This window comes from Mchenga conophoros, linkage group LG17, assembly GCF_057382185.1.
Source record: "Mchenga conophoros isolate Kocher_MC1m ecotype Shallow Benthic linkage group LG17, M_conophoros_male_GT1.1, whole genome shotgun sequence".
In the NCBI taxonomy this organism is placed as follows: Eukaryota; Metazoa; Chordata; class Actinopteri; order Cichliformes; family Cichlidae; genus Mchenga; species Mchenga conophoros.
In genome coordinates this window covers 23297666-23309932 of record NC_140542.1, presented here as the reverse complement: position 1 = coordinate 23309932, position 12267 = coordinate 23297666, and the positions used below count along the sequence as shown (strand labels likewise).

The 12267-nt window shown below is 40.1% G+C and overlaps 3 protein-coding genes across 3 annotated transcripts; 1 reads left to right on the top strand and 2 right to left on the bottom strand.

Moving 5' to 3' along the window:
- Positions 1–3374: 3374 nt before the first annotated feature.
- LOC146555492 (serine/threonine-protein kinase pim-1-like) lies at positions 3375–6253 on the top strand. The gene is made up of 9 exons (XM_085252695.1): positions 3375–3592; positions 3982–4218; positions 4344–4469; positions 4593–4687; positions 4826–4873; positions 4958–5176; positions 5266–5446; positions 5533–5703; positions 5793–6253. The coding sequence occupies exons 1-9, from the start codon at positions 3532–3534 to the stop codon at positions 5882–5884; spliced, it is 1230 nt and encodes a 409-aa protein (XP_085108821.1). The 5' UTR covers positions 3375–3531; the 3' UTR covers positions 5885–6253.
- An 888-nt stretch (positions 6254–7141) lies between these two features.
- On the bottom strand, positions 7142–10403 carry LOC146555491 (uncharacterized). The gene is made up of 6 exons (XM_085251088.1): positions 10368–10403; positions 9380–9396; positions 8797–8857; positions 8534–8712; positions 8243–8378; positions 7142–8154 (listed from the first exon to the last, which is right to left on the bottom strand). The coding sequence occupies exons 1-6, from the start codon at positions 10401–10403 to the stop codon at positions 7744–7746; spliced, it is 840 nt and encodes a 279-aa protein (XP_085107214.1). The 3' UTR covers positions 7142–7743.
- On the bottom strand, positions 8708–11793 carry LOC146555490 (uncharacterized). Its single transcript, XM_085252706.1, has 5 exons — positions 11680–11793; positions 11420–11559; positions 11222–11315; positions 10972–11095; positions 8708–10852 (listed from the first exon to the last, which is right to left on the bottom strand). The coding sequence occupies exons 1-5, from the start codon at positions 11740–11742 to the stop codon at positions 10587–10589; spliced, it is 687 nt and encodes a 228-aa protein (XP_085108832.1). The 5' UTR covers positions 11743–11793; the 3' UTR covers positions 8708–10586.
- Positions 11794–12267: the final 474 nt, after the last annotated feature.

Genomic DNA, 12267 nt, shown 5'->3' with positions numbered 1-12267 from the left:
CGGAAGCAGATTTGCGTCGCGAAAACGCGTGAAACGCGCGTCAGTGTAGCGCGTTTGACGCGCGAATAAAACCACGCGCGTCAGTTTTTGTGTTGCATTTTGTGCATACGCGCGTTCCGCAGCATAAATTTCCTTGCGCTTTTACACCAGTCTTTACGGTAGTGCCTTTTCGCTTTTTATCCTGATTGAATCCGATAGAAAGCCTAGACCCGCGCACGCGTGCACAGTCACACGCACGCGCGCACCTCAGGTCAAAGTATCTCACGCTCTAATGTATCTGTTTTTCTTTTCTGTGCTTTAACTTTCTACAAAGTGAAAATAACTTAAAGAGTTGGTGCCTGAGATGCCAAATTCCAACATCCTCATTCCCGCCATTGAGATAACACTCTCACACAGGCCCAGAGAGCAGATGTTGCTGCATTGCAGATGTTATACCCCCTGCCCAGCCGAGTGACTCTCAAAAAGAAAATTTTGCAGAAAATCAGTGTGATCGCTTGGCTCACTGGAATTATCATCTCGATATCTCTTGTCCTTCTTTCATTTTAGACGTCTTGAAAACAAGTTTTAACAAAGTCCTGGAGAAGTACCCAATGCTGGAGGACCTCCTGGCTCAGATAAACTCCTCTCTGACACAAACACACATGCATACTGAATTCACATCTTGCCATACAAATGTGATACAGTAACCAACTTTCTTTCTTTCAGAAAAAAAGAAAATTGGGAGATTCAAAATTTTCCTCACAGTAATGTTTGCATCAGTCTATCAGATGAATCCCCTCCAAGTCCAATATTTACATCAGTTACAGTGATAATGCTTGGTGTCTACTTTCAGCCACCGCAGTATGCCAGGAATGAATCTCATTGAAATTGTAGTTGCATTTGCTATTTAGTTTAATTGTCATGGATGATACACAGACAACCCAACAGCAAACAGAGGAAAACAATGGGCTTAAATACACAGAGGGATAAATGAGGGAATAAGACACAGGATGAGAGCACAGCTGCGAGAAATCACAAACAACAAGAACATGGGGAAGGAAAACTGAAAACACTAACATAGTCTAAGGAGCTTAGAAAGAAAACGTCTGGACTTCTTTAAGTTGCTTGAAGATGTTCAAGCAAAGTTTAAGTTCTTTTCATCCGAGAAGGTGAAACATCTTCAAGCAACTTCAAGTCCAGACGCTTTCTTTCCAAACTCCTTAGACTACGATGACCTAGATGACTGAGAACCTTCACAGACATGACACTAACATAGCACACATGACTATCAAAGTAAAACAGCAAACAAGAGACTTTTACAAAGACACAGAGTTGACACAGAGACATAACTGACTGGGGAGAAATTGGGGAACATGGAAACAAGAGTGACTAGACATGACATGTGGGACACAGGGGCAAGGCAAAGTAACAGAAACCTAAAGCCTAAGAATATAACACAAGAAGAAAACGATAAAGAGAACCAAAATCATACATAAGAATAATCAATGAATATAAATGAACAAACACAAAACACTGGGTCACAGACTCCGTACCATGACAGTTAAATGTACATAATAAATACTTTAAATCAGATGACAATGTAGCTGACACCGTGTTTACAGGGAGTGCAGAATTATTAGGCAAATGAGTATTTTGTCCACATCATCCTCTTCATGCATGTTGTCTTACTCCAAGCTGTATAGGCTCGAAAGCCTACTACCAATTAAGCATATTAGGTGATGTGCATCTCTGTAATGAGAAGGGGTGTGGTCTAATGACATCAACACCCTATATCAGGTGTGCATAATTATTAGGCAACTTCCTTTCCTTTGGCAAAATGGGTCAAAAGAAGGACTTGACAGGCTCAGAAAAGTCAAAAATAGTGAGATATCTTGCAGAGGGATGCAGCAGTCTCAAAATTGCAAAGCTTCTGAAGCGTGATCATCGAACAATCAAGCGTTTCATTCAAAATAGTCAACAGGGTCGCAAGAAGCGTGTGGAAAAACCAAGGCGCAAAATAACTGTCCATGAACTGAGAAAAGTCAAGCGTGCAGCTGCCAAGATGCCACTTGCCACCAGTTTGGCCATATTTCAGAGCTGCAACATCACTGGAGTGCCCAAAAGCACAAGGTGTGCAATACTCAGAGACATGGCCAAGGTAAGAAAGGCTGAAAGACGACCACCACTGAACAAGACACACAAGCTGAAACGTCAAGACTGGGCCAAGAAATATCTCAAGACTGGTTTTTCTAAGGTTTTATGGACTGATGAAATGAGAGTGAGTATTGATGGGCCAGATGGATGGGCCCGTGGCTGGATTGGTAAAGGGCAGAGAGCTCCAGTCCGACTCAGACGCCAGCAAGGTGGAGGTGGGGTACTGGTTTGGGCTGGTATCATCAAAGATGAGCTTGTGGGGCCTTTTCGGGTTGAGGATGGAGTCAAGCTCAACTCCCAGTCCTACTGCCAGTTTCTGGAAGACACCTTCTTCAAGCAGTGGTACAGGAAGAAGTCTGCATCCTTCAAGAAAAACATGATTTTCATGCAGGACAATGCTCCATCACACGCGTCCAAGTACTCCACAGCGTGGCTGGCAAGAAAGGGTATAAAAGAAGAAAAACTAATGACATGGCCTCCTTGTTCACCTGATCTGAACCCCATTGAGAACCTGTGGTCCATCATCAAATGTGAGATTTACAAGGAGGGAAAACAGTACACCTCTCTGAACAGTGTCTGGGAGGCTGTGGTTGCTGCTGCACGCAATGTTGATGGTGAACAGATCAAAACACTGACAGAATCCATGGATGGCAGGCTTTTGAGTGTCCTTGCAAAGAAAGGTGGCTATATTGGTCGCTGATTTGTTTTGGTTTTGTTTTTGAATGTCAGAAATGTATATTTGTGAATGTGGAGATGTTAAATTGGTGTCACTGGTAAAAATAAATAATTGAAATGGGTATTTATTTGTTTTTTGTTACGTTGCCTAATAATTATGCACAGTAATAGTCACCTGCACACACAGATATCCCCCTAAAATAGCTCAAACTAAAAACAAACTAAAAACTACTTCCAAAAACATTCAGCTTTGATATTAATGAGTTTTTTGGGTTCATTGAGAACATGGTTGTTGTTCAATAATAAAATTATTCCTCAAAAATACAACTTGCCTAATAATTTTGCACTCCCTGTATTAGTGTGTGGTCAACCACAAATCTTCATACTGTCATCCATACATGAGGTCTTTATACAAACGATGAACGATAATGAAAGAAACTGTTTAATTGATATGAAATGATTGAATTATATGAAATATTATGGCTTTGTTTGCCAGAGTGTTTTTCTGTAAACTACTTTGAACTGCTGGCAGTCAGTGAAGTCACTGAAAGGCAAGATTCTATGTTGTGTTGCCGTAGTTTCCAGAGTTTACTTATAAAGCTCACTTACAGAATTCAGTTAGAAAAGTCAAGCATTTGAAAGGTGCACATTTGAAGGAATATTAACTCAATCTTAACTCATTACGGTTTACATTTTCAATTTTAAAAGTTCTCCAAAATTACAATGAAAAAGGAAACAAGAAAAATGACCACTCCAGCTGATAAGAAAGATTCAGGAGATCAAGGTAAGTAAAATAATAAAATAAAATCCTGGTAAAATCCAAATCCTAGAAATGTTGACACCGTGTGAATCATTTTTAGAGTATTTGAATCATATGTTTGATTGAAAATAGCTTTAATACAAGATGTCTAATCAAAGAAAGGTTACCGGTCTTTTGGTAAAATAATGTAATAAGTTTATTCTTGGACTCAACAGTAAAAACAGACCAACAAGTGTCATCAAGATCTAAGACTTAGTGAACCTAGTATCAATTCGCACTGGTCAGTTTTTTTTATCCCAAGAATAAACTTGTGATAATTTAAGCAAAAGCAATTTCAAATTCTTTGCCATCAAACTGCTTCCAGTCCTGATGTCGGGGACTCTTTTTCACCACTGTGTTGTTGTCGTTTATAGATTGTAAGAGCAGGACTGCTAAAAGAAAGGCCAGTCCTGAAAAGAAGACCCCAATGAAAAGGAGGAGGGTCGCTGAGCAGGCTGGTCCTTCCACCAGCTCAGATGTGGTCAAAGGTGTGAAGCGCAAGGTTGTGCAAGATGAAGAGGGCACAACAAAGAGAGCAAAGAGGGCTAAACTTCTTGACCATATGAGCGGTGACAAGGAGCAAGCATCCTCCTCGTTGGACTCTGGTAAAGGTAGGTTAATTAGTTGAATAAGGGGGTAGATTAAGTGTGGTTGCTAGGTTTAAGATATTGGTGTTTAGTGTTTGTGTCTATCATCCAGTGAGCTGATGTGCTTTTGGTGTTTTCCACATCTCCAGACTTGAACAACAAACAGGAGTGCGCAAAAAATGGCAAAAGAAAGGCCGCGGGAGACAACAGAGAGCCACTCAAGAAAAAAAAAAGGAATGTGGACCAGGGCAAAAAATCAGTGGCAGACCAAAAACGTAAGTAGCAAGCAGCTTGGGTTTTATATTCAGGGGAAGGGCAGAAGGAACATTTAGGCTACAGAGGAGAGTAATTTGTGTCACAGCTGTAATAAAACCAGATTTGCTGTTTTGTCTGTTCAGGTGAATTCCAAGCCAGATATGTGGAGGAGCACCAGCTCGGAGAAGGAGGCTGCGGAGCAGTGTTTGCTGGCTACCGGATAGAAGATCGTTTTCCAGTAAGTGTTCAGATGATGGTAGTAACACAGGCAGTGACGCAGATAATGGATAATATCGTAAACTGAGACGTCTGCTGTGTTTCCACCTTTCATTATGTCATACTGAGGAAATGCTCACCAATGCTCTGTGTCTTCTAGGTTGCCATCAAACACATTCCCAAAAATAAAGTCTACTGCAAAGTGGCGGTAAGCGTCCAACACTTGAATTAGTTTCACATTACTGGATTGAATGCGGCGTTCCTCATCATCCACTTTGTTGTAATATTTCAGGATGAAAATGGGAAGATGCTCTCGGTGGAAGTGGCCATTATGCTTAAACTTGCAGGTGAAGCAGAAGGGTCAGTGGGAATATCAGCACCTGTGTCCTTGCTGGAGTGGTTCGACCTTGGCAAAGAGCTGATCCTGGTGCTGGAGAGACCTGTCCCCGCTGTGGACCTGCAAAAATACAAAGCAGAAAATGGAAGAACTTTAACAGAGGACACGGCCAAGGTAAGTTGACTGGAAGAGCCTTAGACTGTACAGCATTCAATCAAGGCAGAAAAGCATTAACTCATTATTGTGTTTTTCATCTTTTCCAGGTCATTCTGAAGCAACTAGTTGATGCTGTAAAGGAACTTGAGGAGAAACACATCTTTCATCGGGACATCAAGGGACAAAACATTCTGATTGAGACCGGCTCAGATGTGCCTCGAGTTCGCATCATTGACTTTGGACTGAGCTGCTTTGTTAAACAGCGATCTCTGTATCGCATCTTCTATGGTAACATATTCTGCTCTTGCTTTTCACAGATGTAACAATTTGTGTCTTTTGTTTTAGAAGAAATTGTAATTGTGTCTGTTTGTTAGGCACTCCTCTTCACATCCCTCCCGAGTGGTACATTAGGAGCTGCTACAGGTGTGGACCCACCACGGTGTGGCAAATGGGAGTGGTGTTGTATGAAGCGCTTCATGCACGATACTTTAGTACCGCGAGGTTCCTCACAAAGCAACTGAGCATCAAAAAGCGTCTGTCCACAGGTAAGAAAACTTCACACTTCCAGATTCACTGCTGCCTTGGATCACTAGAACTATCATCTTCATCTTTTTGATCTTTTCTTTCTTTCAAGAATGCCGGAATTTCTTGGACGCATGTTTAGCTTTAGCCCCGGAGAAGCGCCCAACACTGGAGGAGCTCCAGCTTCACCCCTGGCTAAGATAACACACACAAACGCACAATTCACACCTTATCATGCAAGTGTGATACATTGTAGTAACTTCCTTTCTTTTTTCTGTTGGACAGGAATAGATAGAGTGGGTCAATCTTAAAAAAAAAATTAATAAAAATTTAGCTTTTTTGGAGTTCCTGTAACCCCCCCAGCCATCCCAGGAAAGGGGATCTCTCTTTGAATGGGCTTTCCCGAGGTTTCTTCCCATCGATCTGGCCCCCTGGGGAGTTTTTCCTCGTCTTCATAGAGAGCTTGGGCTGGGTCAGGAGCTCCATCAAAACTGTCTTTATTTGATGACTTCAATGTCATCAAATAAAGATGTGTTTTACTTAAAGTAAAATTTGATCAAAATAAAACTTGTTTAATTCATCTTTGCTGAGGATTCTCCTTCATTACTATTTTGTTTTGTTTTGTTGTTTTGTTTTTACCCATGGTGCATTTTGACAAATAAGAAAACTGAATCAGGTTAAAGTGTGCACAAAGACAGTCACACTGCAAATGATCTGAAGACTTGCATCTGTTGCTCTAACCCCCAACTAGTTTAGACAGATTTCCTGGTTCTACCAGAGGTTTTTTCCTTCAAGAAGGGAGTTTTTCCTTCCCACTGTTGCTGAGTGTTTGCTCATAGTGGGTTGTAAAAGCATAAAAGTTAATAAGAGGCATTCATAGCAGAGTTATCACAGAGGGAACTATATAGCTTAAATGTACACAGTAAAATTTGCAGTGTCAAACTAACACTTAAAGAGTTAAATTTAACACTGTTTCCGAGTCTATTTGGTGCCATTCAGAATTGGTGTTAAATCAACTCTTTCTATAGTGTTAAAATTTTAGAGTAAATTTAACTCTAAATAGAGTAAAAATTTAACACTGAGTAACACCGCATAGTGTTAAATCAACTTAACACTACTAGTAGTGTCATGTTACTCTATACTGTGTTATTCATACACTAATCTCTAGTGAAAAATTAGCTCTCATAGAGTAAAATTTGTAATTAATTTTACACCAAGTAATGTTACTAAAACTCTTCCTGTAGTGTTACCTTTACACTCAATTCACTGTTTTGCAGCATGAAAACCTGGTTTTTAATAATGCTTTTACATATAAAACAAGTGAGCAAAAACCACAACTAGATAATACATTTAACAGCTTTATTTTTATGTCAGGCTCAAAATATAAAAACATCTCATGTAGTGTATAAAACACTTTAAAACAATGAATTTAGTTCGGCATAAAACGGCAATATGGAACGACACACAGGGAGGAATCTGAAATGCCATATTTGATTTGAAGAAGCAACACAGCTCATTTATGTTCAACACCTTCAGCACCATATTGGGATGCAGTCTGACCCTAAATGCATGATGATGGTCATCAAAACACAGGGTTTCCATCAGTTTTCCGCAGAGCAACACAATGTCATCTTTCACAACAATACTTTTGATCTTACAAAAAAGCAGAATCTCAGACACTACATCTGTACAGATGATAAAGTCAGGGCGGTACTCTGTACTGTGTGTTATTATCCACTTAGCTGAAAACAAACTGGTAGACAACACAGCTCCAAGCAAATTCTGGACCTTCTTCCAGCTCTCCAAGTGTCACCATCTTTCCTGGTCCTAAAGCTAATCTTTCCAGACTAAAGGACTCCCAATGCTTTATTTTATTACTATTATATTTATTTTTACTTGTGGTGTACTGTAAAGGTACGCTCTGTAAGGCTGCATCTTTAGCCTGAGTATGAATCTCAAAAAACACTTCCTCCATTGAGGAGACAAAACTACTCACAGTAGATTGGCTTAATCCAGCTGCCCTGAGCTGTGCAACAGCAGAGGCACACCTATCCAAAGTGCTCTTATTTGACCTTTTCAGATGTTGTGGGTGTTTCTTCTACATTAGTTGACATCACCTCCCCTGTAGTGCTAACTTCTTTAACTGCCACATCAGGCTGTAGATTAACATCAGTGTCAGCCTGCTGGTCAAAATAGTTAAGGTGTTTGGTATTTAAATATTTTCTAAAACCTGTGGTCTGGATGAACATGTACATGTTGTGAAGCATAGTGTTGTAAGATGTGCCAAACACAAAATGTGCTTTAAACAGTTCATCAACAGTACCAAGTGAAGAGGTAGACTTGCATGGCATGGCATTCTTGTCAAGAATAATGAAGAACCGGTGGATGTCATTCTTTTTCACCCCAACAGCCAGGAGGTAGGGTTGAGTGCTGGTAGTGATGGAATCAAGGTGCTCTTGGATATTTGTTCCAGTCTGAAAAGACAAATACAGACAGGCATTAAGAATCAAGTGTTTCTTAAACTGGTAATTCATAACATAAAAATAGAAAAGAAACACAAACCTTCTTGAAGACCACAAGACGCCTTTCTGCTTGAGAAGCTGACACCTTTCCTGGTCTCTTCCGACCCTGACCAGATGGTGGAATCAGATGTAATAGCAATAGAATTGCTGAGAGGTCACTGTCCCAGCCTGCAAAAATTATTTGTTTTTAATAAAGTTGAGTCATCATCAACAACATATTTCAATGCATTGATAAAATGTTTGAGTAGACCCAAAAGACAAAAAGGATAACTGTTCTGTGACAAACATTATATATGCTATGAATGTGCTAATCAAAGAAACAACAGCTCATCAATTAACTTCAGTGGCATCCTCAGGTGAGTCAGCTGCCAGCAAGAGTTCTTCCAGGTCACTGGTAGAAGGAAGCTTTCTGCCTTGTTGGATAATCTTTCTTTTGAATGTTGTTGGCCACCTCTCCAGCAACCTGCCTGATACATCCTCACCAAACATCAGTACAAAATCCTGTTCGATCTGTAACAGGGATAGAGAATTATATCTGCTATCTACAAAATATTAAAGTGTGTTTACATTGTCAAAGTAATGACAAATATTCACCAAGCCTTTGATATCTTTGAAACGTGGAAAAACAGACAGTATGTTGCTTGACAGCAGGGCCCTGTTTCAGAAAGCCGGTTTAGTGCAAACTCTGAGTAAGTATACCCTGAGTTAACGAAAACTCTGGGTTTTCGGTTTCACAAAGCGAGTTCAGCTGAAGCCTGAGTGAGTCACTATGACGACACACTCCGTGAAGCTAACCTGCCCCCTAGCAGGTTTACTACAACTAACCCTGACTGTCCCCGCCTCTTTGTCGGAAACCTGACAGTAGGAAGTGTCAGACATGGCGTGTCCCTTCCTTGAAGAGCCAGTAGATCTTGAAGCCCAAATACTCCGCAGAGCTCTCCGCCGGGAGAGAGTGATCAGAGCGCGTATGGACATTTTATCATTACCTGATGATTTCCTGTGCGAACGTTACCGTTTCTCAGCACAATCTATAATTTATTTGGATAACATCCTCAGGCCATATATTGCGCATGTGACACATCGTGGACATTCTCTCAGTTCTGTACATATTATTTGTATTGCACTTCGGTTTTTTGCAAACGGGAGCTTTCTGTATAATATTGGTGATGCTGAGCACGTTCCCAAGGCTACCGTCTGTCGGGCAGTCAGGAATGTTACAGTTGCACTGAAACGTCTCCTGTACTCGTCTGTGGTGTTCCCCGGTCATAGACCCACAAGATTTATCAAAGAGGGATGCCACAAAATTGCAGGTAGCAGGATGAACAAAACTTAATACATGATGCGGTGATACTTGAACTACTACTTAAATTTTACATTTATTTTCAGGGTTCCCAGGCGTGATTGGCTGTATAGATGGCACTCGCATTCCAATCATTGCTCCTTCAGTAAATGAAGGAGACTATGTGAACAGGAAGTCTTTCCACAGCATTAATGTACAGGTACATAGTTCCCTGTAGCATTTCAAACTAACAAATTATTTCATCATAGTAATGGATGCTAATTTGTTTTCTCTGCACTGTGAAGATCATATGTGATGCTGCCAACATTATCACAAATGTGGAAGCCAAGTGGCCAGGCTCTGTGAGTGGTGGTGGTGGAGGACCCCCACCTGTTTTTCGGGCCTCCGCTTTTTTTCTAGTGGCCATAATGGGTCACATTTGAGCATACAGAGTAAGCAAATATGTACTTATAATGTGCTCAGATAATTTCAATAAGTGCTTACAGAGGGGAAATTAATGTAGCCTCTAACTGCAATTGATTTACATAGGACAAACAGACCAAGCACTATGGCTCATAATACAATTACACCTTACCTGTTTGGACTATATTTTTATATTTCATTTTTACTTGCTGCCAGGAACGTTGGGGGACTGTTGGGTTGCACCTGCGCTCAAATCACATCACAAAATAAAAGGTATAAAATACAAAATAAAATATAATAAAATAACGTGTTAAATGGGTGGAAATCCCTAGATCAATGTTTAAATTAACACTCACGCATTGACTCTGTCGGCTATGTTTTGCCATGCATGCTCCCTTTCTTTTGCAGCTGAGGCTGTGTTACTTTTTTTCTGCAAAATTTGCATGTTATCAGCATATGCTGCCATCAGAATTTCGGCCTCAAGAGCTGTCAAATACATTGACCGCGCCTTCTTTCCCTCCTTCTCCATGGTAATTCGCTTAATCTGTGCTCCACTAATCAGGGCTTTATGTATCCTCGTGCGCGCGCTTAACTTGGGGTTAAAGCAACTCCGCGTTGATTGAACTAATTGTTATCAGCCTTTCTGAAACCGAATATTCCGAGTTGGACAGTTCGGGGTTACTCAACCCTGAGTATCGTTTTTCACTCTGAGTTTTCTAAACCGGCTTCCTGAAATAGGGCCCAGGAGGCCAAGGACCATGTTGTGTCGATAAACAAATGTCAACTTCATCTTCTTCTTGACTGTGTCTTCATCAGCTGAATGTTTCATCAGAGAGATTGTATCCTTGCACTCATCCTCACTCAGTAACTTCTCTGTAACAAACTGCAACTCTCGTCTGACAGTTGGTCCACCACACTGGTCTTCACTCGATGATCCATCTCCTGGTGCTAGACAATATGAAATACATCTTTATCAAAACTAATAACAACATTTAATAACCATTATTAATAAAGAACCACAATGTGGTATTATGTATTTCCACTGAATTATAAATTATAAATGTTACCTCCAGATGATAATCGCCTCCCTTTAGCAGTGCATCTCTGTATGGCTTTAATCCTCCAGGCCAAGTACCCAGTGCTACCCTCGCCATCATAATAATGTTCCTTGGAGAGTGATATGTACAGACACTGATAAATGAATAAACAAAATAAGTTATGTAACAATGAAGAGTTGATAAGAACATACATTTTAGCAGGATTTAAAATGTTTAAACGTGATTTTGGTTGTATCAGTTATTACTATGGGCTACTTACATAGCCATTTTTGGAGTACAGGCCACTGAGGTAAGAGAAAAAGGTTACAATTCCTCTGGCATACATTTCTTTTACCTGTTGTGGTGGTGATGTACTGCAAGATCAAAAGGAAAAGAACTAGTCAGCTTCCCTGGAATTCATAGAGATTTAAAATAATTTGAAAATGATAGTAAAATCACAGGGCCAGAAATAAATTACCCATTTTTTTCTGTCAAGTCTGTCAAGTATGTTGACCAGTATGTTTTTCTTCTGGTTTCATCCACCAGGGACTTGGTCCGATTATATTCATTTATTATACGTTCTCCACCAGGTTTGCTGGTGAAAATCGATTCCACCAACTGGAAAACACAATAAAAAAAAACATTCTACATGTTGATATAACCACTGCAGTTCAGAGCACTTAAACTACAAACAAAAATGACACTGTTAGAAGAATGTGGAAATCTGCTAACTCTTACTTGCTTAACTTCTGCATCCAGCTTCTGATGTTTCCTCAAAGGGCTGTCTGAAAGGATGACCATATCCTGTGAATCTGATGAATGTGGCAATGATAACTGGGACTGCTCAGGAGACACTTCTGCAGCAGCTGTTTCCAGACCTCAAAAACAGGAGCAAAACAAATGAGTTTACATGGTCCCTCTATAGACACATTTTATAAACTCTTTTTAATAAACAATGTAATAATGATATTAAAAAAATGACATCCAGTGAAACACACATCACTCAAACAAACCTTTTTCATATTTGATGGTTAATACCCCAGTTGAGGGATCTGTTACTATATCCTCAAATATATCATCATCCAACTCAGTCCCTGAACTATCAAAAACTTTCACTCCTTTTGTTACAGCTGGCACACCAAACTTTGCAAATGCTGGAAACAAGCACACAAGTTTGAGTAAACAAAAAGATTACATGACATTAGGGCTGCTCGATTATGGCGAAAATGATAATCATGATTATTTTCACTGAAATTGAGATCTCGATTATTTGACGATATTTATTTAACCCTTACGACCTACTATAGAACCAAGTCCGCCAGAGCT

Excerpts from the sequence above, each read along its gene's own strand:
- LOC146555491 (XM_085251088.1), bottom strand. The coding sequence starts at position 10,403 with ATGTATTTGACAGCTCTTGAGGCCGAAATTCTGATG. Across the intron at positions 8,713-8,796 it reads TCAAAGATATCAAAGGCTTG|ATCGAACAGGATTTTGTACT; the intron begins GTGAATATTTGT and ends TCCCTGTTACAG. Across the intron at positions 8,155-8,242 it reads GTCTTGTGGTCTTCAAGAAG|ACTGGAACAAATATCCAAGA; the intron begins GTTTGTGTTTCT and ends TTGTCTTTTCAG.
- LOC146555490 (XM_085252706.1), bottom strand. The coding sequence starts at position 11,742 with ATGGTCATCCTTTCAGACAGCCCTTTGAGGAAACATCAGAAGCTGGAT. Across the intron at positions 11,316-11,419 it reads GACTTGACAGAAAAAAATGG|TACATCACCACCACAACAGG; the intron begins GTAATTTATTTC and ends TTGATCTTGCAG. Across the intron at positions 10,853-10,971 it reads GAGGCGATTATCATCTGGAG|CACCAGGAGATGGATCATCG; the intron begins GTAACATTTATA and ends CATATTGTCTAG.
- LOC146555492 (XM_085252695.1), top strand. The coding sequence starts at position 3,532 with ATGAAAAAGGAAACAAGAAAAATGACCACTCCAGCTGATAAGAAAGAT. Across the intron at positions 4,470-4,592 it reads ATCAGTGGCAGACCAAAAAC|GTGAATTCCAAGCCAGATAT; the intron begins GTAAGTAGCAAG and ends TTGTCTGTTCAG. Across the intron at positions 5,447-5,532 it reads TCTGTATCGCATCTTCTATG|GCACTCCTCTTCACATCCCT; the intron begins GTAACATATTCT and ends TCTGTTTGTTAG.